Source organism: Siniperca chuatsi, linkage group LG12 (assembly GCF_020085105.1).
Source record: "Siniperca chuatsi isolate FFG_IHB_CAS linkage group LG12, ASM2008510v1, whole genome shotgun sequence".
NCBI classification, from domain to species: domain Eukaryota; kingdom Metazoa; phylum Chordata; class Actinopteri; order Centrarchiformes; family Sinipercidae; genus Siniperca; species Siniperca chuatsi.
Window position 1 is genome coordinate 21152351 of NC_058053.1, and position 26865 is coordinate 21179215.

The 26865-nt window shown below is 41.4% G+C and overlaps 2 protein-coding genes across 11 annotated transcripts in view; one reads left to right on the plus strand and one right to left on the minus strand.

Annotated features, from left to right (window-relative positions):
* Positions 1-83: 83 nt before the first annotated feature.
* med14 (mediator complex subunit 14) lies at positions 84-15251 on the minus strand. 4 transcript variants are annotated; one of them, XM_044217241.1, is made up of 29 exons: positions 14670-15251; positions 14062-14088; positions 13845-13950; positions 13561-13734; positions 13284-13413; positions 13017-13145; positions 12768-12875; positions 11708-11840; positions 11421-11571; positions 11181-11292; positions 10715-10840; positions 10380-10458; positions 9873-10032; positions 9511-9705; positions 8866-9000; positions 8660-8736; positions 8375-8535; positions 7841-7987; positions 7245-7489; positions 6614-6883; positions 5599-5845; positions 4970-5092; positions 4629-4748; positions 3938-4176; positions 3632-3811; positions 3230-3337; positions 1369-1494; positions 1052-1241; positions 84-879 (listed from the first exon to the last, which is right to left on the minus strand). In XM_044217241.1, exons 1-29 carry the CDS (start codon positions 14843-14845, stop codon positions 806-808), a joined length of 4248 nt encoding a protein of 1415 aa, XP_044073176.1. In that variant the 5' UTR covers positions 14846-15251; the 3' UTR covers positions 84-805. The 4 variants fall into 4 exon arrangements, with proteins under 4 accessions (XP_044073176.1, XP_044073175.1, XP_044073179.1 ...); XM_044217240.1 differs by having other exon boundaries at positions 4572-4748; positions 14670-15249; XM_044217244.1 differs by lacking the exon at positions 4970-5092 and having other exon boundaries at positions 14670-15248.
* A 3603-nt stretch (positions 15252-18854) lies between these two features.
* The window catches only part of usp9 (ubiquitin specific peptidase 9), a 44150-nt gene continuing 36139 nt past the window's right edge, over positions 18855-26865 (plus strand). For 5 of the 7 annotated variants that reach the window (XM_044217233.1, XM_044217236.1, XM_044217237.1 and 2 more), the window contains exons 1-2: positions 18856-19362; positions 25591-25859. In XM_044217233.1, coding sequence (XP_044073168.1) covers positions 25758-25859 — 102 coding nt within the window. In that variant the 5' untranslated portion in view covers positions 18856-19362; positions 25591-25757. Of the gene's footprint in view, positions 19453-25590; positions 25860-26865 lie in introns of all 7 variants that reach the window. The other 2 variants (XM_044217235.1, XM_044217234.1) reach the window with 2 other exon arrangements.

Genomic DNA, 26865 nt, shown 5'->3' on the forward strand with positions numbered 1-26865 from the left:
ATATAGTATTTTTATAGTGTGGTATTGCTACTTTAACTTAAGTACTTTAAGTAAAAGATCTGAATATTTTAGCACTGCCAGTGGAAGATCCTCAAAGCACAAACCAACTCTGGGCTTGGTTTATTAAATAGCAAAGTCAGACAGAATGTCTCAAATCCTTCAACCAGGACTCAAAATGGGTCTTAATAAAATACAACTGGCTTATAAAGTTTGTCACAGTTTTACAGTATCCAAAGTGAAAGTTTGAAATAAAAATGCAGAGGTCTTGACAAAGTAAAGGCAAGAAGACATTTAAATAGTGTGCTAAGGAATATATCTCCTGATACTATAATAATATCAGTCAGGCGTTATAAAAAAACCCAAAAAACTGAAGACAATTCTCTAGCAAAACTCTAACTCACCTGATTCACACTCAAATATACAACAATGTACATATTTTCGTAAACAACCTTAGTTTCAATAGATAATCTTGTTTACAAGTGCACCTGGAGGAAAAAAATAACATTTATATCCTTTTGCATCGAATGCCCCCCCCCCCGTCCATGATCTACCTTAACAGCAAATCTTGTTCTATCAAGAATAAAGACTGTGGTCCACAGCTGTACATATTTTTACTCCCTTTCATAACAGCAATTATACATCAGGTCAACAGTCCAGTGGCTGAAGCAGAGGACACATGCTGGATTTTGACATCTTGGGACCACCGTTGTTACTCTCCTTTTTCTTCTTAGCTCACGGATGGAGCCATCCTCGGTCTCAAAGGGACTCCAAATGAGTTCCAATACTGGCTCTGAATTTGCTGTTTCTACTGACGAGTGCCGGGGGGTAGAGTGAGGTTGGCCATCAGCTCGTGAACAGAAGCAAATATCGTACACTCACCTGAAAGAAAGACAGAAAATACCCAGTGTTAGCAAAGGCATTTTGCATCAAGTATGGAAAACAAAACTGAATATTCAGTTGATACCAGTTTCTGGTATCATTATATGTTATATTTGATATCACTTTTTCAGTATAGTAAATTATTCAGTGTTCATCAGCATGCAAGTCTCACCCTGTCTAGCGGGGTGCAGTTCATTGAACCTCTTAAGGATATTAGAGACCATGAGCGCTGCGGCCCCAGAGGAGCTGTGCTGTCTGGGGATGTCGGCCTGCTGAGTGAGGCCTGTGGCCATGTCGTACACAATGGGCACGATAATGCTCACTGGCTCCTGTGGCACAGGGATACGCTGGGTCAGCTGCAACTGTCAGGCAAAACAGAACAAACACACAGGGGTCACGTTGGTCTACGTGTTTCAAATTATGCTACACAGGTATATAACTTGTGTCCTGGTTTTGAAGAGCTAACAGTGAGGCTCTGCTGAGACTTACAAAGAAGAGCATCTTGGACTTGAGCACCACAGCGATGGTTCCAGGAGGGGCGATGGGAGGAGCACTGGGAGGGATAGTGAGACAGAACTGGACATTCCACTTCAGCTGTGCAGCCTGGTCAGGGAACTGCAGAGAAAGGCAACACATTATATAGTACTTTTCAAACACAGGGGCAATTCCAAGTGCTTTATATAAAAGGTAAAGAAATGCATCAAGATATTAGACCACAACTAAAGCATGTGCATGTGTAATGTGTGCACACTGTCACACAAATCACATAGTAAGTAAAGGTTTATTTGTATAGCACTTTTTAAAACACACAGTTACAAAGTGCTTCACACATACACGAAAAATATAAATGAATATATAAATAAAGATATATTTCAATACAAAAATACAGCACAAAACCAAACTGAAACAAACCAAAACATCAGACAGGGATGGAGATCTATAAAAAGGCTTGCCTATAACAAAGGCTTTTTAGAAGCTGCTTAAAGCAGTCCAAAGATTCGGGAAATCTGATAGTTTGTGGAAGATGATTCCAGAGGGTTGGGGCTAAAACAGCAAAGGCACGATCACCTTTTGTTTGAGGTTGGAGCGGGAGATGGACAAAAGGCTGAGATTTGAGGATCTGAGTGGTCGAGAAGTGGAATGAGGAACGAGGACATCAGAAATGTAACTGGGGGCAAGGTCATGCAGAGCCTTATATGTAATCAACAAAATCTTGTAGTTTATTATGTGGGACCGACAGCTTGTTCTAGTTAGCAGCCTGGCAGCTGCGTTTTGGACCAACTGTAAACGATTTAAAGCAGCTTGACTGAGGCACGTGTGTAGGGAATTACAATAATCTAGATGGGAGAAAATGAAAGTGTGAATGAATAATTACAGATCCATAGAAGATAAGATACATCTGATTTTAGCAATATTTCTTCGCTGAAGGAAACAGGTCTGGACGAGCTTGGTAACATGATGGTCAAAAGTCGTTTACTGGTCACAGATGATTCCAAGATTCTTATCAGTAGATTTGATATTAGAGTGAAATGGTTCAATAAACTGATCAGCTGCAGTGGCAAAGTTATCGGGTCCAATTAAAAGAACTTCTGTTTTGTCAGGGTTTAGGTGGAGGAAATTATGAGACATCCAATCTTTGGTGGCGGCTAAGCAATCATGGAGGGAGGACAGTTGATTCAGGTTATTGGGTTTGGCGGAGAAAAACATCTGTGTATCATCAGTATAACAGTGATATGACACGTCATGAAAGCGGCTGAACAAATGACCCAGAGGAAGCATGTACAATGAGAAGAGTACTGGTCCAAGGACCAACCCCTGAGGGACTCCACACAGCAGGGGAGCTGAGGAGGACACATGATTATTGATACAAACATTAAAATATCTATTAGTCAAATAAGAATTAAACCAGTTTAGAGCTGTACCAGAAATGCCAACCCAGTGATGTAACCCATCAAGTACAATGGCATGATCAATAGTATCAAAGGCTGCAGTCAAGTCCAGTAGTATGAGGATGGAATATTCACCTTTGTCTGCATGCATAAAAATATCATTTTTGCCTCATTTATCAGGGCATATGGTGTACTACTATATCTGTATCTTGCAATGTTTCCACTGTTATTTGACAAAAGTGGAAGGGGTCTTATTCAGTTTGCATATTCATAAGTTCTTGAATTTTCTAACAACTGTGGTAACAACAGTGTAGAGATGATGCTAAGCAACTTCCAGTTGTTTTCTACATTTTGTGGAAAAATATATATTGAACATATTTAATAGATCGAAATACTTAAAACTGACGAGGCTCATAATTCAATACATGTAACAACCCCTCATAAAAGAAACAGCTACCCACCAGTTCGAGCTTCATGATGCGCACACAGTCCCTAAGGATGTTCGTGGGTGCCCCCAGCAGCTTTGTGAAGGCATTCAGAGTGTTGTATTTGAAGGGAGGACCAGCAACCTAGAAAGAGGACAACAGAAGATGGATCAATGGAATAATAACATGAGTGCAGGCATGTGTTCCTATGAGTGACCTTAAATACTGACAAGTCTTTTAAATGAGGGAAACACAACAGGCTTTACTTTTTTTCCAGTACAGTACAATATTTTTTTAATTATGATCAGTTCGAGAAACACAAAATGCAATTTGTTTCATGTATAGGTCAAACTCTTCAACTATGCATGTACATATGTCTCAAATTTATGTTTGAATAATTTATTTATTAGGCTTTAAGTGGATGCTGCTGATACTTACCCGTGTCTCAAAGAACTTCTCCAGCACCTGAAGCTCCTCCTGGGACCAGGGACCTGTATTTTCTGGAGTGACTTTGAGCTGCAGTGTCTGGTAATTCTTTGGGTTGAGAGCCACGCGGCACTTGAGCACGTCTGTCTTGAACATGATTACCCCCGGCTCATTAGAGTTCACAATAGATAACTAGAGGAGAGTTGACAGAGTGATGAAAGTTAGGGGAGGGCGGAACACATAATGTAATTTGAGGGGGGGCGGAAACACCAAGGAATAATCTCTCCAAATCATCATCATGATTTGTGCAACACTTACATTGGCCTCCTGCTGAATGATCCTCTGTAGGTGCCGTCTCATGATAACTGAACCTAGAAACCGCTCCAGAGGCGAGCAGAGGTAGCTTCCTGCTAGGCCTGGCACCAGGCAGGGAGTGGGTGAGGGGAGCAGAAGCACATGCAAGGCATTGTGGGTGAGGATGGTAGGAATGGAGGCAGCCCAGGGGCGCTGAGGTAGCTTGCGGGGTGGAGGCATACTGGTAGGCATGACTTGTGAACCTAAACCAAAGAAAGAGAGGGAGAGAGTTGTAAAGAAACACTCAAATTATTTATAGAGCTAGACTGATATATCATCCGATATTAGCATTTTGCAGATATATTGGTATCTGTGTATATGTCGGCCGATAAGTAACAAGAAATTGCAGTACAGAAGTGCCAAACTAGGTTTGAGATATTTAGGGCACTTTCACACTTATAGTTTGTTTGCTCTGGTCCGAATCAGTTAATGAGTTTATAAACTTTGAGCATTTTCCCCTTGGTTCGGTTGCTTTTCACACAGAGAAAAATCCAAGCGAACCAAAATGCATCACTAGCAAATTATTTAAACTCCCAAATATTGATGTCATTATTCTCCTCAAAATAATGTGAGGCAATACTGAGAAAGCAGGACTTACTGGTCCCAGCACGTGGAGAATGAGGGTCAGGGATAGGTGAGTGCAATGATGGGTTACCAGGGGACATGCCATGGATCCTTGCCCCAGGAGAAGGCCCTGAGACCTGGGGTGAGCCTGGCCACTGGCCCCTATGGCTAGGGGACACCATGGCATATGGAGAGCTGGGGTCCAGAGCACCTAGCGTGAAGGAGAGACAGCCATCAGCAACAAAACAACACTTAATATACGACAATAAGCAGTCAGATGAATACACCACTGTGTGCCCACTAACCACAGGCCATATGCTTGCTAATGTATAGAAGTGCCTAATGAAGATGTTCAGTTCAGCCCGTTCCAGCCCTTGCCCATCAGACCAGAGTTGTTACCAGGCCAGCATTTACGGCCACCCTGCTGCTTACCGTGGGGACTGGCAAAGCTGGTCTGGCCCATGGCTATGCCCAGCGAAGACGGAGATGGGGTGGGCCCAAAAGGAGAGGGTGCCCTCAGAGCTCCACTAGGGGAGCCAGAGGCATGGATGTTCCCTGCACACACACACACACACACACACATACCAAATGGCTCGTCAGACTCTGAGGTTGACAAGTTCTCCTCACACACACACACACACAGACACACTGACTCATGTACACACATGCTAAAGTAGGGCGGAAGGGCTGCAGTCTCTGGCTGGCGGGCTGAGATGGAATGGAAGGAGCAGGACTAAATGCATGCTTTGTTCCCTCTTGGCTGTAAGGTGTGTGTATGTTGCATGAGAAACACAACTGATCTCATGGTTTCACAAAACTAAAATGGGCACACATGGTCGCTCTTCTTCGTTCTCTGTGACATTCACACAATTTGCTCTTGCAACAAAATACATAAATCAGCAGGGAGGTTGATGACTGTGCAATGTAATATACTCAAAAACAATGATTTGTTGGTCATAATCCTGTATGGTGGCTTGACAAGCTCAGATGACATAAACAATATAGGAGATCATTCACTCACACATATTTGGACAAACACCAAGTACCAAACTTGCTATTACCTGGTGACTGGGTGGGCATCATGGATGGTGAGGGAGTTACATTAGTGTGATAATTTGGTGGTGAAGTGAGAGGAGGGTAAACACCTCCCGCACCCCCTCTCATTGTCTGTGGCTGCTGTTGAGGTTGCAACTGGTTCATCAGACTGTCCATCACATCTACACCCACCGGCGACGGTGGGTTATCATCTTCATTGACAGAGCGTCTGCGAGCATCCTGATTACTGTCCACAAACATATTCAGGAATGTCTAGACAGGGCAAAGAGCAGAAGGACAGACTGTAATGTAAAAAGCTGGACCAAAAACATTGAAGTTGTTGATCATAAAACTGTATCTGCATTACATTTACTTCTAGAATCCAGTTGTATTCTTTAGTTGTGCTGATTCTCAACACACATTTTCACTCTGGAGTGATGACAAGGGAAATATGCAGTTAGCTTAGCATAAACACTGGAAACAGGGGGAAACAGCTAGCCTGGTAGTCCAAAGATAACAACATCTACCCCCACATCTCCCAGCACCTCTAAAGCTAACTAACACTTCATATATCATTTTAGTCAATTTAAAAACCAAAGAGTAAAAACTGTAAAAATGTGTGGTTTTATGGGGGGTGAAGCGCCAGAGTATTTCTTAGTCCGACACAGTGACTTTGGACAGTCAGGCTAACTGTTTCCCATGTTTCCAGTCTTTATGCTGAACTAAGATAACCGGCTGCTGGCAGAAGCCTCATATTTACTGTACAGACATGAGAGTGGTATCTCATCAAACTCAAGAAAGCAAATAATGTATTTCCAAAAATGTCAAACTATTCCTTTAACTCATATCAACTGGTCACAATGTTTGTTCTTTGGGTTGACCCTGATTAGTATACTTACAGTCTCAGATGCATGTACATAAGAACTAAAAGTGGCAGCTTAGACAGTTTAGACAGACTCTTCAGTTAAGGAGAAACTTATTCCCTTTCCAAGATCAAGTCTGTTAGTTGACACCACTTCTATGCCTTTATGTCTGGTGTACCTTGAGTCCAGGCGCAGGGTAGAAACCCTCTACAATCTTAGTGTTGTCAAAAAGACTGTAGGCTCCATCTCTGATGGCTACCACACCACGGCTGCGGCAGTAGATGTCGATGCAGTACATGTTTCGGAACGCCAGGCGGATGTGTGTGGATGACTGGGGTAAGATGGAGAAGCACTGGTAGGCAGTGTTGGTGCGCTGGGTCAGGCCCAGCATGGGCACTGTTGGTAGCTTGTTGATTGCATTCAGAGGGGCCTGTGTGTCAGAGAGCACCTGAGGAAGATAAATAGAAACCGGGTTACCCAGGAAATTACACAGAACACTAAAGTAAAAATAGATGGGATGTGATTAGAGAAATAGCGAACGCAGCACAGAGGACAAAGTAATGTTTGTGCAATGTTTTTTGCCACGTGAGGAGCATGAACAAAACAGAGAATACCAGAAATGTAAGGAAAAGAATGTAGTAGTATAATTTATGCTGTCAGCCAATGTACTTGGACTGCCCACTGATATTAAGCTCCATTTATCAGGTAGTTCAACACATGAAGGTTAAGTGAACACATTTATGATCCAGATCTAACAAGTGCACATGCGCATGTTATGGCTGTATTTTCTTAACTGTGCTATTGTGTACCTGCAGCAGCTGCATCACATTTGGATTCTTGTTGAACATCTCCTGTAACTGATGAAGGATGATATTATGGCAGTTGGAGCAGCCAGAGTTAGGCCCCACAGTGCCGAGGGCAAGGTGGAAACGGTGGCTGCTGGAGTTCCACTGGATGGTCACAGAGCTGCCCTTGGTGGTCCCGTAGCACAGCACCAGCTTACGGTAGTTATAGAGCCGCACCTCTGAGAACAGGCTCAGGTAAGATGGCATCTCTGGAGTAAAGCAGTCACAATGTGCAGCTCAATTAAGTACAGTGTGTTTCTTTTGCTAAGCATTAATTCAATAATTCAGTGACACTGATGAAGCCTTAACTAACTGTAACTCTAACTATGTGCGGATTTCACACACATGGCTCAGACTAACTTGAGTAAATCTTGGTTTTAAGTTTTTTCAGCACAAAAGTGAAACCAGGCCAAGAAAACAATATATTACTTTGAATATACATGTATCACCTTCATTGCAAATGAAAACCAGAAACATACTGACTGATTTAAGATGAACTGACTTTCATCAAGAGTCATTTACAAATGCAATTTTTGCTTTACAGATGACCATGCACGAACCTGGCAGTGCACGAGAGAAGTTGAGGACGCACTGGTAGAGCTGATTGATGGCGCTCCAGTCATTAAGGAACATCTCTACTACCTTTCGCCCGCCCACTGGCTCCGAAAGAGGGTTTTCATAAGTCAGATACACGTGCCGCGTGGAGGCTAATAGAGGGGACAGATGGGTTTCTTGAGACACTGGGCCATGTAGCAGACGCAGACAGTTTTCCATTTTCACATAGAGGCCATACTTTAAGCAAAGCACATAATGTTTAATGCAAGACATCCTATGAAAAATGATGACAATGTTTTTGGCATACTATGTTTTTATAATGTTATGGCCAATTGCTGAATTTGCTACACTGACTATTTATTATATCCCCGGGTATGTGTTGATTGTATTAATTAGTTTGATTCCTAGTGTTGTTGCTGCCTGATTTGGACAGGACACTCTTGAAAAATATTTTTAACCTTAATGAAATTTTTCTGGATAAATCAAGGCACATAAATAAATGTGAGATGAACTTGGGACACTCTGTATGTGGTGTATACCTTGCTCCTTGCTGTGTGTGCTGTTGAGAGGGCAGTTGGCCAGCACCAGTTCAGCCACCCAGGTTCGGTTGTTCCTGCCCTGCAGTCTGAAGGTGCAGTCCAGTAGGGACCGGTCTAAAGCTCTCCTGGTCTCCTCTCCTACACCTTTACAGGGAGGAATCCTGCAGGATAAAAACAATTACACTGTAGTCACAATGGTTTATCATACTTTGAAGAAACATTACATTTGACTGTCATCGTGTGTACATAAATTCACGCATGTGTGCTTGTGACTGAGTGTATTACTTCAGTAGACGTATCGCATGACTGCTGCCGTCTCCCTCCACTTGGACACCCTGGTTTGGGATCTCCATGTTGGACAGCTACTCAAAGACAGTCAGACATGCAGCATTAGCCAGAAAACACAAGACTGGGATTGCCATGCTTAACATTTTTTGGACACATCTATGACTGGCAAGAATGATTCAAACAGTCTGAGCATTGTGACTTACCTCTGTTCTGAGGCCAATGAAAGGCATGTTGGTGTCGCACATCGCTACTAGGTGAGCCAGCTCTTTGTTGAAGGCACACATTTCTCCAGACCGCTTAGGCTTCTTTGGCTCTGGGCCTCCCTGGTCCCCAGATATCTACAGAGCAACGAAGACACAAAAAATTGCACATTAAAGGACATTTATTAAGTTTAATTTATCCAGCTGCTCACATATACTTTTTCTTAGCAATGGCTTGTCTCACATTCACAAAAGGTACACATGTCCACAAGACGAGGCTGACCTGTACAAGCAAAAGCTAAATGTATACTTGTATGTTTGGAGGTTAAGTTGTTGCGATGCAGCCTACACATGTAGCTGCTGGGTCTACCCCAGAGGCGGAGCATTTTATAATAATATTAGGCAGGAATATTAACTCTGGAACATAATCGTTGTATAATATGTTTTTGTCAGCCACGTATTGTAAACAGTTTTTGAGGTGGGGCAGAACATTAATTGTTCACTTTTCCCACCCACATTTTCCTAGCCAGTACAAACTGCCTAGTTCTAACCTCTAGGCCAGAACCACATCCATTAAAACTCCAAATACACTGCATTTCATCGTACACAAATTAACGTTTGGTGTATAACTACTCTAGTACTGACTACCTTTCTCTTAGTTCCAGGTCGGGCCCTTCTCCCTGTTGTGGTGTCCTGGACAAGGTGTTCTAGGTTGGGTTTGAAATGCTGCAGGAGCTGTGCACACATGGGTCCGTCCTCTCCTTCCAGCTGAGACACAGACAGGAAAGAGTACTTGTACTGCAACGCTGTGGGACTGCTAGGCACTTCAAACATTTCCACCACCTACAAAAAAAAATAGAGGAGGAGGAGGAAAGAGAGGAATTGGAAAGATCCACAATAGAGAATTAGAGGGAGGACATAAAAATTAAAGCAGCTCATAGCTTTTTAACTTTATAGTGGAAGTCATTTTGGTTTAGCCCTTTCAGCATTATATTGGTTGAGGAACTCACAATGTAGTACTGCGGAAGACGAGTGAGCTTAATGAAGAGTTTGTGTTTGGACAAGTTGCCAACAGGGTGAGAAGCCGAGTTGGACAGGTGAAGGACATCAGTACACACAGTGGGAAGGTGTTTCACAGACTGTCGACAGCGCTGCTCCCCCAACCAGAACCTTGCCAGAGAGAAAGAAACACTCTGTCTCACTGAAATCTAAGTTGCAAAAAGGCCATGGTTCATAGGTTCATACTCTTACTCACAGCATTCAAACAGTTTACTAGTGCAAGACTCTGGCAATTCTTCTCAACACCCATTTCGCCAAGTGTTGCTACTGACAGCTACTGCTACGGACTGCAATTAGTCAATTTTGACAAGCTAGAAGCAGGCGTCAGACTCTGGCTCCTACTGTTGACTAAACTGCCTCCGCTATGTTTCGCCTGTGCCAAAAAATACTTTATACGGTTAGCTGTGAATATACATTTCATGTTCATATCTATTTAAAAATTGAGGAGGTGGACTTACTTCAGTTGTTGAAGCCAAGATATGATACGCTTCATATCATCGTTAATGGTCTTTTCAATGTCATCCAGCATGGACTGATCTAGAGAGAGAACACATCAGGGTTTTATGTTCACAGAGCTGAGCACACAAAACAGTAAAAGTAGAATTATTGAGAAAGTAAGTATGAATTTAAGTCACCCTAGCCACATTACCAGCCAAACTGTTGATTCCTTTATTGTTATACAAAACCAAACCATTATATAAACACAATCTGAATGAAAAAACTTCACTAGGACACAACATGAACAAACATGAAACAAAAAAATTGTTATGAGTTAATGCTTACTATTACTTACCTAATCCATACAGCATGGGTTGGAACATGCCAGAGTGCAGGTCTACAAAAATGTGTAAGCACTCTGAACGACCACAGGGCTCAAGTATTGGAATAATAAGTGTGGGTAAAGCAGTCTCGATGAATGCTGAAATAAACAAACACACACTTGTCTCTTTTCAATTCTGCAGATGACTCAAAACCATGGTTACAGTACATTAATTGACAGAAGGTGAAGGAGGGATGTGTGAGAAAGCACATCTCTATGAGGTGATGGGAATTTTGAACATGCAATTCATTATAATTAAGACCACGAAAATCTTCCCATTAGATTTTTTTTCAGGCTAAACAATGCCTCTTTTTTCAACTGTTGTCACCAATTGGCACAAGGCTGTAGCTGCTGTGGGAGACAACACTGGTTTCTGTGCATTTACTCAATATATACCTAAAAATGTATTTAACTGTTTTAATGATGAAAGTAGACATACAGTTGTCACTGGGATTGTTGGTCTTTAGAATGGCCTTCAGCTCCTGTAGTTTCTGATGGGACCGGGCATGCACACTGTCGATCAAAAGTTTCTCCACTGACAGATGGTCAATCTCAAGAGTGAGTGAGAGAAAACAAACATTAATAAATTGTACTATATTTGCACAGTAAGCCATACTGCCCCATGCTTTATATTACACTAAAAACATGTGTAAACATTGCAAACATATGTCCACCTTACCTTCATAGCTCTCTCTATTAATTTAGAGTCACAGGCAGGGAGAGGAGGTTCATGGGATATTTGCAATGGCTTAGATCCATCTGATTCGTCAATCTTGATAGTGACTTTATGTACTGACGCTGTACCTGTTTTCCTTCCCAAAACCTGTTGGCTGGAGAAACAAAGAAAAAGGATGACAGTAAGGAATGAAAACTGTATGAATGCATTCTGCCATTTTGAGCTTTCTCTCATCATTCTGTTTTTGAGAACAGTGTCCTTGCCCATATATGTGAGGGCAAAAGTCTTACTTCCAGACGGTGAGCGTGAGATATTTTGCAGGCATATATCTCTCCTCCTGCACCAGGTCTCCCCATCGCTCTCTAATCAGCATCAGAGTCTGAGAGTGGAGCACCTCTAGCTGCAGTGACAGACAGAAGGAGTCTGGAAACAATGCGGTTAAAGAAGACACTGTGGGAAAATACCAAGTCCAGGTGAATAGAAATAAAGTACTATACACATCTTTCCATTAACATTCAAAACACACTCACACATATCCTCAAGACACATACACTTTGTTGGTAAAAGGGCTATTTGTGCCCAACACAGACTGCTCTTTGACACGGTAAGCTGCACTGCTAGCGTTGGTGGGGGAAAGGCAGAGCAGAGATGTACTGATTAGCATTGTGATAAGCACAGTCGTGCTCAGCTCGCATACTTGATTAGGGTCTTTGATATTAGCATGAATGCTAACAAGCTGTTGTTTCTCTCTACATTTTGCCAGACTGATGAGTGATAGGCCTCTGACTGTAATCAGAACAAATATGTATGGGTTACAAAAGCATGATGAATGGCACGATAATCACTGCCTGACAATACAAATGTTAGGTGATTGGTTTTGATGTTGACATGATGGTACACTTGCATTTTGTAATGTAATTTAGCTGTAATTTTCCAAAAGCGTGGACAATTTTTTTTTTAAAAAGTATCAGTTTCTTATTACAGTATTAACAGGTGTTGGAGACAAATCTCCATAAGGAGTTCATTACACCTCACATGACCTGACTGGGTGACAGGTCGTAGTGAGAATAGTCTTGCTCCTTCCCTGTCAGTAACAAAAGGTGGTTGTGTTGTTTGATAATTAATGAAACAAGAGGGGATTAAAAAGGATGCAATTCTGCAGCTGCTCTCATTGGAATGCTGCATGCGCCTGCTTGACCAGTCAATACTCTATATGCTCCAACACACACTCCCGCACTACTGCAGTAGTTCACATCAGATTGGGACAAAAGCCAAGGGGTTTTCTGCAGGACGTACACAAAATGTCTGTGTATGTGTGCAGATTGACAAACAAAGACAAAGAAAGGATACGCAAGCAGTTGTACATGTCCTGTAGGGGTTTTTCATCGGCACACAGACGTGCCTGGACCAACTCGTGGATGAAGTTCACCTGCAAACTGTGGACCAAGGCTCGCCCATCTGTCAATGGGGGGGGCCAGACAGACAAACCAGTTAAGAGTGAATGGGAAAGGGAAAAATATTAGCAATGAAGTATACTGTCAATCATCTTGTCGATGGTACTCACGGTGGTGTGAGTACAATGATGAGTGCATGACTTACCTCCAGTTTCTTTGTCCTCCACCAGAATCTCCAACTTCAGCAGCCTCCAGGGAATATCAGGGTCATCTCCCATCACCGTCAAAGTGGCCTCAAACTCTCCTTCCACACGAAACTTTACACGCCCATTAGCTACACAGATATACACACAAGCAAACATATATACAAGATCTTCTCATTACCAATACAGCTGAAAACAAATTTCCAAAGAAGGTATGAGAATGGCTATTAGTGAAAATATACCATAGTGGGTTAACAGAAAGTGCTTACCAACTGTGAGGTTTGCTAGCTGGGGTGGTAAGTCTGTTGTGACAAGACGGTGTCGTAGAATCTGATTAAGCTGGCTCAGGGTGGTCTGCTTCTCAGCCTTAGTGATGGGGTCTGGAGGAATTATCTTATCCTACACAAAAGGACACAGACACAGAAACAATTGTGCTGACATACCAAATATACAAGAGAGCAAGTTGTTTGATCTCCCAACATCTTTTCATACAAGACTATAGATTAGCAGTCTTAGCACACAAAGAAGGAAGTTTAACAGACTTACTCGTATACATGTAGGCAGGCGTGGGTATGACCCTGTGGTGAGAACATCAATGGCAAAGGGGATGGCAAAGCTGGGCAAACGAGCGTGTACCAAGGCATCTCTTGCCAGTGATGCAAGCCTATCAGCTGTATCTACAAACAGGATGGTCTGCTGATCCAAGAAGCTGGAAATCATCTGTTACCATGGATGCGGAGGAGAGAGGTGACAGTAAGTAAGACACAAGGCAGTTTGCAGTGTATTATCAAAATCCAAATCTTAGGGAAGTCAAATTACACACAACATACCGCACACTTCTCAACTTTCCCTGCATTGCTTGCCCACTTCACTAGGGCTAGCAGACGCACAAATAGCTGCCTAGTACGACTGGCAAACTGGACGATCTCAATTTTCCTGAAAAAAGAAAAAGGAGATAAAACTTTAAATAAAATTTAGCTCATCAGAATGGGAGACTAAAGGGGTGAATGGATAAAGAAGTTCTGAATGAAATTCAGAGAAACATACCTTTCCATGTCTGTTTTTCTTGGAAGCCTAGAAAAAACAAACAAAAAACACAATAAAACGTTTACTGCCATTGTCCTTATCATCAAAGTAGAGCAACAGCCCAACATATTACATGCCCAAATTCTGTGCATCCCTGGTACAAGTCTGCTTTGATTACAGCAAATAAACATTTTCATCTTTTCAGTTAGCAACTGGGTGAAAAGGGACCAAAACGAGGAGAAACTGGCTTTGGGACAGCAGACTGATGCAAGTGGTCCCTCATCATCCTGCTGTCCCACATATGTATCGCCCCACACAAACACTTATCTTGAATAACTAACCATTAGCTATAACTTTATTATCTTCGGACGTATGATGAAGTGTTGTTTACCGGTACGCCCCCTCAAATAACAGTACTTATCGGTGCTTTCCACTTTGTTAGAGCTCTTCCCGGGCGTCAATATGAAAAGTATCTCCTAACTTCTCAAGTGGACCCAACTTCATGAGCCAGTTAGCGTTTATTTAAGTGGCTGGAAGAAGAGCATCCTCTAAGTTTACTAACGTTAGCTTATTAGCCCGCCGGTTACCCTAGTTAGCTTTGAGGCCTACAACGCTAAACTGTTACTTACAGTTCTGCCAGCAGGGTAATTTCATGGTAGGTCCTCTGGAGAAGAAATTCAATTAGCAGGCTCAGTCGGACCCCCTGTGTGGCCGGGGTCCCGGGTGGTGGTGGCTGTGGACCCGAGACAACCGGACCTCCGAGTGGGACGAGCTGCCCATCTGACCCAATCTGCACCGGAGCCATTTTACAATGACGATACAGACTAGTTAGTTAGCTACGGCGATGCACACCCAGCGCTACAACGGAAAACTAGCGAGTTGTAGAAGCTAACTTCCTTGTGAAAAGATTTTCTTCGCAGTCTCACAACATTTCATTCACGAGACGAGTCTCTCCGCATGGACTTGGTTTCCCTGTTCAGCATAAAACTCAACAAATACACCACATTTACTAAGTCCTTACGGAGAAGAGTCAACGCCGCTCAGCCGCCATCTTTGCTATCGGGAATCCTTACTATACGTCCGGTGGAAAAGAAAACCCAGACAAGAGCCTTGAGGAGTGAGAGTCATGACTGTCTCCTCGTTACTGTGCTTTACGCCAGGCCACTGGTTCCTAGACTGGGGTAACTGTGAGACCCAACTATTTGTTTAATGTCTTGTTTAAAGTCTGTGGGCTACCTTGTATCAGTCTGTCATGTATGCATTAACGTGTTCTCTAATCTGTTGCCCTGGTAACGGATGACAGAATATGTTAATGAATACACAAAATGACAAAAAGTCCTTTAAAAAAATGTATCACAAAATGCTACATTACAAAATCTTATTTTATCTTATTTATATACCCCAATATCACACATTTGCCTCAAGGGGCTTTAAAGTTTGTACAGCATTTATTAATTATTTAAACCACTGTTTGTTTTGTGACATTGTTCTTTATGTGTCTTTATGGATTTAATTTGTATAAATCAGTTGACAATAATTACCCTATAATTTATTCACTGTACTCTTTCACTGACTAATACCTCTTTCATGAAATGTAATTGTTCATAGTAAAATAGTCTTATATTAAAGTAAACCTGTGTTTAAATTTGCAGTAATACTCCACAATATTAATATATGTTATGTTGTAAAACACAGTTACAGTATCATATAATAAAACACAGTTACATTAGAGCGTTTATACTGTAAAGCACACTTATGGTAAGACTGTCTAACTGTAAAACACACTTACAGTAAAGCTGTTTTACTGTAAAACATCATAACAGTAAATGTACTGTAAACAGGTTATTGCAGTAACGTTACTGAAAAAAAAAATAAAATGGAAGGAAAAACTCCCCTTATGCCCTGTTAAAATGGAAGAAACCTCAGGAAGAGCAACTGAGGAGGGATCCCTCTCCCAGGACGGACAGACATGCAATAGATGTCGTGTGTACAGAATAGACCAAGATAGTAAAATTACAGTATGGACAATCAGGATGACAAAATTATAGACCACACAAGCTCCTCTCTACCATGGAGACATGGAAAGAGGACAGACTACACAACACACACAAGAGGCAAAGCTCAAGCACACCGTTCACACAGATATTTATAACCCATGTTTAAAAGAAAAAAACAACACAATGTAATACTACCCATTAAAACTCCTCAGCTCTGATGTGTACAGCTTTTGATAGAGATAACTAAGGCACCAGTTAAACAACTTTCTGCCTTATCCAATCTTTAATAGCTGATATTCCTAATATGTGCTTGATAATAGATTTGATTATACTACTATTAAATCCTGCCATCTTTCTGCCATCTGTAATGGTATGTTATCTTGCTCAGGTCTACCTTGAAAAGAGACATCTGGGTTAATGTGTTCTGAGGTCTGAATATATTATTAATTTTAGTTTCTACCAGTGGTTTTATTAGAGGTCAAAGTCGATCTGTATTTCGATTCACTGCTATATCTCCCCACCTACAGGCAGCTAAGCCCCTCTCAGTAGGACCCCTTTGTGAAACATTAAAATAATTTGTATTTCAATTAAGTCAGGGAGCTCCTACTTTAGACCAAAGCAAATCACAATCAGAGCACAAAGAACCTAATGCAGGACATGGGGGGGTTACTTGACTTGTTCAATGGATTACTCTAGTGCTATCGACCTTGTTTTTACTGTCTCATCAGAGGAGTATATCTGGAAATGTAATCACATCAGTTCTCTTCCTGTTTAGTATTTCCTCTAATCATTCTCTGTAGAATCTCCATTTTAAAGAGCTGTAGAGAACACCCTATATAGAAACATAAATGATATGCAAAAAGATGGGAACACACCCATATTCACACATTTACAGTGAGTCATACCATGATTTGTATTTTCTATCATCTCATTTATTGAATTCCTTTGCCTCATTTTGTAAATATGATGCTATCCTAGTGGTGTATTTGGTCAAGATTATTCTGTGTAAAGGACATTGTGTATAAGCCCCAAAGCTGTCACTTTAACAGATACGTGAAGCCAGCAATGTTACAGATTCATGTCTGAAAGGGGCTCATATTGTTCCATTGGCATCCACCACCGTGGGGCCTTCCAGGGGTATGGCAGAAAAGACTGACAAACAATATAATAGCATATTAAACTGACTCCAAGAAGCAGGTTTTGAGATCAAATACAAGTGAGATGAAAATTATTTGCATCATCCCCCAGTGCTGCCAGTTAACTGGTTATAAATTAAATGTGCCCCTTCACTCCAGCTGCTTGTTTATTGCAACTGCAGGAAAGTAGAGAATCTAGTAACATTTGAACCCCTATACATTGTAATAGAATCAGTACAAATGCCCTGTAGCAAATACCACCTTTGTAAAATCCCTCTAACTTGTGATTGCTAAAGTTGTTGATCTCTAAGGTAAAGTTTGAGCTTTAGTTTGTGTTGTTGTCTTAGAATAATTAACCCCAAACCAGCTCTATTGGATGATTATTTGGCTGCCCACATTCTCAACTAAAACCAAACATTTCAAATTAATTTGTGCTTATTGCAGGGATATTACAGGTACAGCTATTTCTATTTTTCAGGTCACTGACTGTATTTGCAACAATAAGGTGGGTCCCTGTTTAGCATCTGAGTAGTTAGAGTGCATACAGTAGGACAAGTGAGTCATGAGTACTTTATATTTTAGGCCTTGGCTGACTCGCATCCTAAGCCATTTACTGTGCATTGATTAGGAGTTTGGTGTCTTGTTTAAGGATGTGGGAACAAACCTGTAAGATGTGTTCCCTGTTTATTACAGGTGGCCACAGAAAGTGAAAGGTAACCCTATATGAACAAATACCTGACAAAACTAATGGAACCATGTAACCCTAGCCATAACCATGGCTGAATTACCACCCGGGCAAAGCGGGCAACTTCCCTGGGGCCCCAGACATGGGTAAATTAATGTGTGTTTAATCAAATTACCACACAACAAATTTGGGGCTATAAAATATTCCACAGGTAATGTACACAATGCACAAAGAGGGGGAGGAACATGGGGTTAACAGGGGCCCAGCAGCTCATTTTTGCCCTGTGGCCTCCAAACAGGTTAAAGGATAGGTTCACAATTTTTCAAGTCTGTCTTAAAACAATTGCCCATTTCAACAGTGAAACAGATTTTGCTTGCTGTAATCATTCTTCCTGTTCAAAATGGCCATTACAAGAGTCCTTCTTAATGTGCTTTGAGTGTAAGTGATTTGGGGAAAAATCCACAGTCCTTGTTCTGTGCAAAAATATCTTCCAAAGTTCATCTGAAGCTAATATGAGGCTTCACAGGTCTGTCTTAGACAAATTAAGTGGATATATTCCAACTTGACTGTCTTTTTAGTATAAAATTCCCACTTTGTGTTTTCCTGTTGCGCTGCAGTGGAAGAACAGTAACAAAAACAGGACATTTTGTACTAAAAACACTGTAACTTTTGAATTTACAGAGACAGTTTGACTTGTATATAAACATTGTAGCCTTTGTTGTTTATTGTTGCTTTTTATATATAATTATACGCATCTATTTCTACCTACTTGCATGTACATATAGTTCTATGTTTACTTTTACCTCTCTTTGTTCAGCTTTGTTGTCCTTGTTTGTACCCTCTCTGATAGGCTGAAATGTCAGTTTGTGTGTACGTTTGAACTTTTCCTGCGTTCTGTTGCTTTCAGTTTTTCTGACATTACCTATTAATGTATGACCAGCCCGTGCGATAGGAGGCGATATAGTCAAGTGCGCCAGGTCGCTCAGTTTTTTTTTTACGCCTGGTTTTAATCAAACTACGGATTGGAGATTCCCGCTGGAGCCGGAGTCACTTATCAGAATCGAGAGGGGTTTTATGCCCTTTCCATTCAGCGGGTGTTGTGTTTGCTGAGCTGCTCTCGGTTGCGGTGCAAATTAGCTCACAGACAACGCTGACTGTTGGGAGTTCACACAGTCGCCTGGCCTGTTTTTACTGAGCAGCATTTGTGTCCGACTGCGCTTCCGCCATGTTGAACTGAATCAAGTTGTGAGTGACTGCTGGGACCGAAGTGACAAGCCCCAGAAATCGGACTAGATAGAGTTAGGGGGCTGTTACCGCGCCGGTGACGCAGGAAAAACACCCAGAAGCAAAGGAAAAAACGTAGGAATTAGATCTTTCTAGTAACAGGTTTGGGTCCTGCGAAACTGTCACCGATATAGGTCACGTTTATGTAATATACGACGACACCATCGTTCAAGGCTGGACGTAGCCCGTGAATAGAGGGGGAAGTCATATCAAATTCCTGGTGAGTTGTTAGCTAACTAGCTCGGTACGCTGGCTGGTGATTGTTAGCTGGCTACAGCTAGTATTAGCGTCAGCTGGTAGTGGATGCAAGGTAACAATACTGCATTTGAGTTACTTGTGTTATTCAGTTGCTGGCGGTTTTTCTTTGTTGGCTATTGCTTATTGAATCTTTGATAATGTCATCGCGATTAAACTGCAATTCATGGTCTTAACGGTAGTGTAGTCTGATTAGCTTACTCCGCTAGATTCACTGAAGCCAAGCTAGCGCTAGCTGCCCGCAAATGGTCCTCGACACTGTCTACAGACTGAGAAGGAACATTTCCTTTAAACGTCTCATGTTTACAAGTTATTGAATTTTGGTTATCCTTCACTCACATTTTTTTATATTTCATTAATAATAGCTTTATCGAAAGCACACTGCTGTTAACATTTAGTTTCACTTGGGCTCCCAAGATCTTCATTTTCGGTTTGTTTTAGCCAAGTTATAACTTAGCGTTAGACAGTACAGGTCAGAGAACGCTCAGTTAAATTTCAGGAAATAGACGACTCCTCTGTCACTAACATCTTTTACGTTATCTAAGATAGCTAGCTAGGCTAACTTATTTTGAACGCTGAAATGGCTGCAGAGTGACGTTAAGCTTAATCACAGAGTGTTCGTTTTATACATGGGAAAACTAGTTGTCGAGTCATATCAGCAAGCCACTTGTCAAAATAGAAACGTTAGCCAACTGCACCTTCGGGTATTTACTCGCACGTAAGCTAACGGCTAGCTAACATTAACTGTTTATCTAGATTGCTCCTCGTTAGCACGCTAGCACGACCGATGCTCATTGTAAATGGCGTTACAGGAACATGGTTGGTCAACAATAACGCCAGGGAAAGTGATGTTAGATCGATAATGATTTTAGGTATTAGCCACACTCTCTGTGTGCTTAAGTTCGCCCGTTATGTAGCAAAGGTTTGCTGGGCAAGTGTAATGTCAGGCCCGACCGAATAATGAGGCCTTCGTGTCTCAGCGCAATGGGCTTTGGACGACAAGGCCGTCACTGCTCTGCTGTCTGGGCGGATCGCCTTGCAGGCTAACCTAACGTTAGTTGCCGCAGCTAGCTAGCAGCAGGCGTTAACTACCTAACCCACCAGCTGTTAACGGTTGTTGACGGCCTTAGTTTGTATTTATAGTTACGTAATGTCACCGTGTACTTTAAATGTACCTGGGCTGTCTAAGTTTAACACATTCCAAGGTAGCACACATAATGTTACAAGACCGATTTCTCCGTCCATATGATGTTTTTTTTTAATTTAACTCTAACGTTAACGTTTCAAAGCCGGTTCAGTCCAAAAGGCCGCATTTGAACCTAGCTTAGCGCTTGTCTCAATATTGGTTGTTGTTACCGTGTGTGTGTCACTTTTTTGACACTGTTCATAAAACATAACATTATGTTTTTGTGCGTCATGAAAGTAACCCACCCTATCCCCCCATTAGTAGATACTTAACTACTGAGTGGTTTCACTGATAGTAGCTTTAGATACATGATATGAAATTTCGTTCTCTACAAGCCAAAGACACTCGCCAGAGTTCCCCTATAATAATGACTGTAATGCAATGTACTCTCTGTAATGACAGCTGCAATTGCTGATGCTGAAGCAGATGTCACTGGCCACCTGTAAAGTAGGAAATTATCTAGTTTCACTACCCCTAAACTAAGAAAACACTTTAACAGTAGATAAACCAAACATAAGTTTTAACCGTTTGATTTCACCCTATTCGTATCCCATAAGAAATTAATGGCTGCTCACTAAATAGATTTATGGTCACTAAAAGTCAAATCAGCCACTTTAGTACACCCATGTTAACTTGTTGTAAGGCACTTGCAAAACAGACTGGTTTTAGCTGTAATAACAGCAGCAGTTATGGTTCTTAATGATGTTTATATTCTCCAGTTCTGGGTTGTCTTATTTTTACCAAATATGTTTGTATAACGTGCATCAAACATTCTACTTGAATTCTATTCTTATTTCTTTTGTTGATCTGGTAAACTATTGATGTTGCTGGGCAGAAGACTCAGTGGGCATGGGCTTTTAGAAAGTAAGAGAAATTGAGATCATAATGAATTATGGACTTGTGTCCTTTGAAGCTTGATTTTACAGAGGGTCAGACCTTATATTGTGATTGTCAACTTCACTGAACCTTTCATCTGGTTAAAGAGCATAGGGGATGTCTTAATTTTTTTCTATTTTATCTAAAAACCACCAAGTCATGTTCCCTTACCTTTATTATGCCCTGCACCTTATTGACTTTGATCACAGGAATCGCTGTGGAAGAGGCTTCATTGCCAGTCTGTCAAACTGATATGACCTTTTCCCACCTCAAATTGTAAAATAAATTAAAAACAGGCTATATTCTGGGTCAGAGTCAATGCTAAGTGTTAATCTTAATGACTTGAAGACTGAAAAGTGTGGTGTTGATTGCCTTGACAGAGGTGCGTAATATAATTGTCAATCAACATATTGAATCCTGTCCTGTGACATTGACTTTTCATTTGGCTAATTTGTGTCTTCCAGCATTTCACTAGATTTTTAACAGTTGTAGTTGGATTGTTGTCCAATGGTAAATCTTGGACATTGTAAGAAACAGGAACTAATAAATAACCCCTAATTGCTTATTTTCTGATATTAGTATTAGACTTGTATTGTACTAGATTGATATGAAGGCATGTGTGCCAATTGGTCCCAAAAGTCACAGCAGTTCATTCATAATTCTATTATTGTACAATTACCCCAGCCATAAATATCTCTCTATACATGTGGCTGCCACTCTTTTAAAACATTATTGACAGATTCTATAGTTGTTTTTTCTGCACCCTTTTTTTGGATGCTGAAAAATGAAACCGTTGTTCAAATTGTATCTGAAAGTTATCTGTAAGCTGAGGTATGAAACCTTTAGGTTGAAAGGCAGGATGAAGCTACCTTTTAAAAAAGATATATTTATCTCCAGGATATGTTGTTGATCAGACAGTCAAGTGCTGAATTTTCATACTGACATTTAAAGGGAAATTCCAGTGTCATACAGGCTGTGTCTTATTTTCCTAGTTTTATCCATCATTTCTTTTGGTGATAATTACATTGCACTCACTAATGTTAATTGTTGAGATTTGGGAATGTTGTGACTTTGCCACAGATAAGTCAGACGGGGCAAAGAACATGCAGTCAGACAATCATGCTGTTCATTTTTTTTAAAGATTACTTTTCTGCCTTTATTTCACAGTCACAGTGTAGAGAGAGACAATAAACATGGGGAGAGAGACAGACAGAGGTATGACACGCAACAAAGGTCCCATGTGGCACACTCCTTAACCATTAGGCTAATGGGGCGCCCCGATCATGCAGGTTTTTAAATAAACCTTCAGATTAGACAAACGCATTTGGAATAAAAATTGAGTGCAAATGGTATTCCCCAAACCTTCTGTTGTAAACATCTTTGACAGTTTACAGACCAGTTGCGAGTGCGCACACAGTTTTACTGTGCAGTGAGGGAATATTACTAACATTACAGATTTTACCTCCAAATAAAGTGGTTTAAAGATTAGATAATCTGGCCGAATCTGGCCAAACTGCTGGCTTGTTTGAAACAGTCTGATTGTCTTAAACCTGGTTTATGGGTGACGCAGTGTCCCCAGCGTGAGGGTCTGCGGACCAAAAATGACGTCATCGAGCCTTTCGCGTCGGGCCGCAAGCTGTCACGGAGCTTGGTCGTGCACCTCTGAATTTTTGGTGTCTTGCAAGAACATAAACTAAGCATTACAGCTTGGGGATCTTGCCCCATTGGACTATACCATGTAGCAATGTCACCATGTTCCTAGATCTTAGCAATTAACTTAACGAGTACAGTTGATAAAAATATTGGCCAAAACAACAAAAATAAGACCCAGGTTGCAATAAACTGAATCAGCGAAAACTAAGGTATCCAGAGAAAGTGTGACAGTGTTCAGAGACTGTTCAAGGTGTCTTGTTATAAAGGTGGTTATTATTACTCTTAGCACTTAGTTTATAACTAGGGATGCATAAATTGATCAGGTGATGATCAGAATTTAATAAAATGCATTACTAATAACTAAGGAAGTAGTATTAAAACTTGCCAGTCAGAAAAACTGTTAAAATAAATGTAAAAGAGTGCTTTCACTTTACAATCCATCACGGCTGCCCTATTGCCACCATACACACCAGAGGCAGTATGTTCTTGTCTACCTTTTGCATAAATTTGAAATGGTGCTGTTGACTGTGGTGGGACTTATGATGGGATCCTATCCTCAGGCTGCTTGTTCATAGCGATTTTTGGAGGGCCTGTGTTAGCATGATTTAACAGTATTTCAGAACTGAAATTAGGGTTTTGAGGCCAGCGCTCCAGACTAGGCACTGGTGTGTCTAGCTTTTTCATTTAGGTGCACCAGCACATAATTTAGGTGCACCCAATAATACATTTTAAGCGTTACCTTGTTTGACAGTTCCCAAATACATTGGTAATTTCTTAACACATTATGTAAATGATTGTAAACAGGAATAAAGGTGCAGATAAATGTTTTTTTTAATGGATTTAAATTTAGTAAAAGGTAGCTATAAGCAGTGTTAAATTTTATTATCATTTCTGACTCCTCACTGCTTCGTTTTGCCTCTGCTTAGCGCTGAAACGCTGCGGGAATGGGGGCTGCTCTGCCAGCCACCCACCTGTCGCGGCATAGGACGTGTTTCTTGGAGACATTGTGGTTTTTTAACGTTTCAGTTCAGAACGTCGATTCTCTGACAGCAAAAGCACTGTTCACAGCCATGCTCTGGCCACACTCTGCAATAAATGCAATCCATAATGTTGGCCATTTTATTATATGAGCCACGAAAATTGGATTAGCCATTCTTTGCAAAAGGCATATGTTTTGGACTTTTTGTATGTGGTAGGCTCTGGCTCTGGCTCGGAGTCAGATGAGGCCATCTCCGCCGAAAATGTTGGGTCAGGATTAGGCATTTTAGGACCCGGGACAGGGGAGACAGGTGGAACAGTTTCTTCCGCTGATGATGATGACAGGTGGAACGGGCAGCACAGCATTTTTCTTGAAGAAAAAATAATCAGTAGTGTTCGTTTTGAATTATGTTTTAAGGTTGTAATGTCGGTCTCGATTTCTCTCGTTCGTGCCATGTGGCAACCTCCAGGGCTAAAAAATGAAGCCAATGCGCAAGTCTCAAAAACTGCAGTTCCTCGAATGGCCACTTGAGGCTGGCTCCAAAAGCGAGTCAATCCTCATAGGTCCCATGTTAAAGTGTGGTGTCACACATGCGCACACACACACACACAGACATGCGCATGTGCAAGATGTACATAAAATCCTGCTATACGCTGACAAAGTAATCTACAGAAAATATGTTTCTAAAATTTTTTTTTTCAAGGCTAATATTTGTACATCCAGTTGGTGTTTATTAAAAAATATTTTTATCAGACCTGCTAAATTTCAGACGAACCAGTGCGACCTATGAAAATGTTGCGACCAAAAATCACATATCAAACTCGGTATATCTGAGTTTGATTTGTCCCTAGGGTTGGCCAAAGTGTTAGAAGTGCCTTAAGGCATCTCATCCTGTTTTGCAGCTGCTGTGACAAAAATGCAGTGGGACATTAGGTACAGCATTATTATTGTAAGACTAGCAGTGGCTGACAGTGTCACCTGCCACAGCAGTGTTGTCTCTTGGTTGGCAATTTTACTTTGTGTCTGAAGGATGTGAAATGTCTGTTAGTAGTATCATTTGACCTTCAAACCGTCTCTGTGTTAATTTAGAAAAGCATGCAGGTGTGGGAGACACATCATCAAGAATTGTAAATGTGAGAAGATGCAGTTGCTGACTTTGTTAGGTGTAATTAAGATGTAATGAGTCTGGAACAAATCTTTGACTGGTACTGGATATTCTGAATCTAATTTAAATCAGTGATCTGTATCAGCCCTCCAAAGCCTGGCTGTAGCATCCTAATTACCACATCTAGTTGGTCACTGAACACAGAACTTTTGTTAGGTAGCTTGCGAGAGAAAGTAGTTAACTACCAAGCACAGCCTTGTTAAGAAAAAGTTGATTTAGATGGTAATTTCTGCAGTAAAAGATTAACACCACCTAACCTATTTTGCTTGTGTATTACAAGTAATTTAACCAGCCTGCTGATAATTCTGACCTTTACCCCTCTTCTCTGCTCCAGGTTATGCAATGGTCTCAGCGGCACATCCAGATCTCCAGGTGCTTGTGTCCCTCTCTCGTGTGTTCGGGCTCTCTTCCCTCTGCTCTACAGCTGAGGTGGCTGTGATTTCCCTCCTGGCCAGCGCTCCCTAAGAGGCCAAGATTGCCAAGATCTGCCCTGTGGCGAGCATGACGGCCACCACGCGTGGCTCTCCGGTGGGAGGCAATGACACTCAGGGCCAGGGCCAGGCACCTGATGCTCAGAGCCAACCCCCACTGCCACAGAACCAGGTCAGCATCATCTTTCCAGCTAATACTCAACATTAGACCTGATCTTACTGTCTTTCAATACACCCACCATATTTTGTAATGTTGATCTTGTCTCCCTTTTGCTGGCTACTGTTTTCATCCAATTCCATCTTGTTTTAAATGACTGTGCATTACACTTCCTTTCTGACATTAGACACGTGTAATTAAATAAATTAAAGAGAGAATGAACAGAGTGTGTTTTGAAACCTCTCTTTTTGTTAGTCCAGACACTGCAGCACAGTTTTTTTTTTTTAACAGATATTGCTCGTACCTAACCACACACAGATGCCAAAAGGGACGAAAAGGGAGGGGAGGGAGGGAGCGGAAAAGAGGGAGAAAGAGAGTGAAGGCGAGGCATCAATGAACAGAGCCTCCTGAGTGATGGATGAAGGATGTGTGTGTGTGTCTTTGTGCGTGTGCATGTGCAGGCCTGTGTTGGTTAGAGATGAGCCGTTGTGAGACGTGAGAGGCAAGCTGCCTATGTAGGTCAGCCAAGCAGAAGGAGCCTTCACCACACACCCCCACATTTCATATTTCTCAGTTATGCATCTCTCTTGACTATGTGTATCCCTCTTTTACTCTCTCATACACAGCTGCTCACACCACCACTGATGTTAAAACACGCTCGTTAATGAGGAAATAAATAAATGGAATGGTCACATTGGTGCTGAAATGCATATTCATAGATGCACATTGGTACCATTGTTTCTCAAACACTCTTCCTTCCAAAATTTCTGTTTGTCAGCGTAACAGAGATACACCCACATACTAACACATTTATTCTTCTAACACAGCCATGTCAGCCCTCACTTTTTGTTTTTACTCTAGGTAGATAAGGATGAAAAGAGCATGCTCTGTATGTCAAATACTATGAGTATAATGACTTGAATGGTTTTGTTTAAAGGCCTTTCAGGAGAGACACCTGCTTCTTTATACCTACATGCATGTATACTAAGTGACCAGGACAATAGAAACCCTACCCTGATAA

Excerpts from the sequence above, each read along its gene's own strand:
- med14 (XM_044217240.1), bottom strand. The coding sequence starts at position 14,845 with ATGGCTCCGGTGCAGATTGGGTCAGATGGGCAGCTCGTCCCACTCGGA. Across the intron at positions 3,812-3,937 it reads TCATTCAGCAGGAGGCCAAT|TTATCTATTGTGAACTCTAA; the intron begins GTAAGTGTTGCA and ends ACTCTCCTCTAG. Across the intron at positions 3,338-3,631 it reads AGAAGTTCTTTGAGACACGG|GTTGCTGGTCCTCCCTTCAA; the intron begins GTAAGTATCAGC and ends TCCTCTTTCTAG.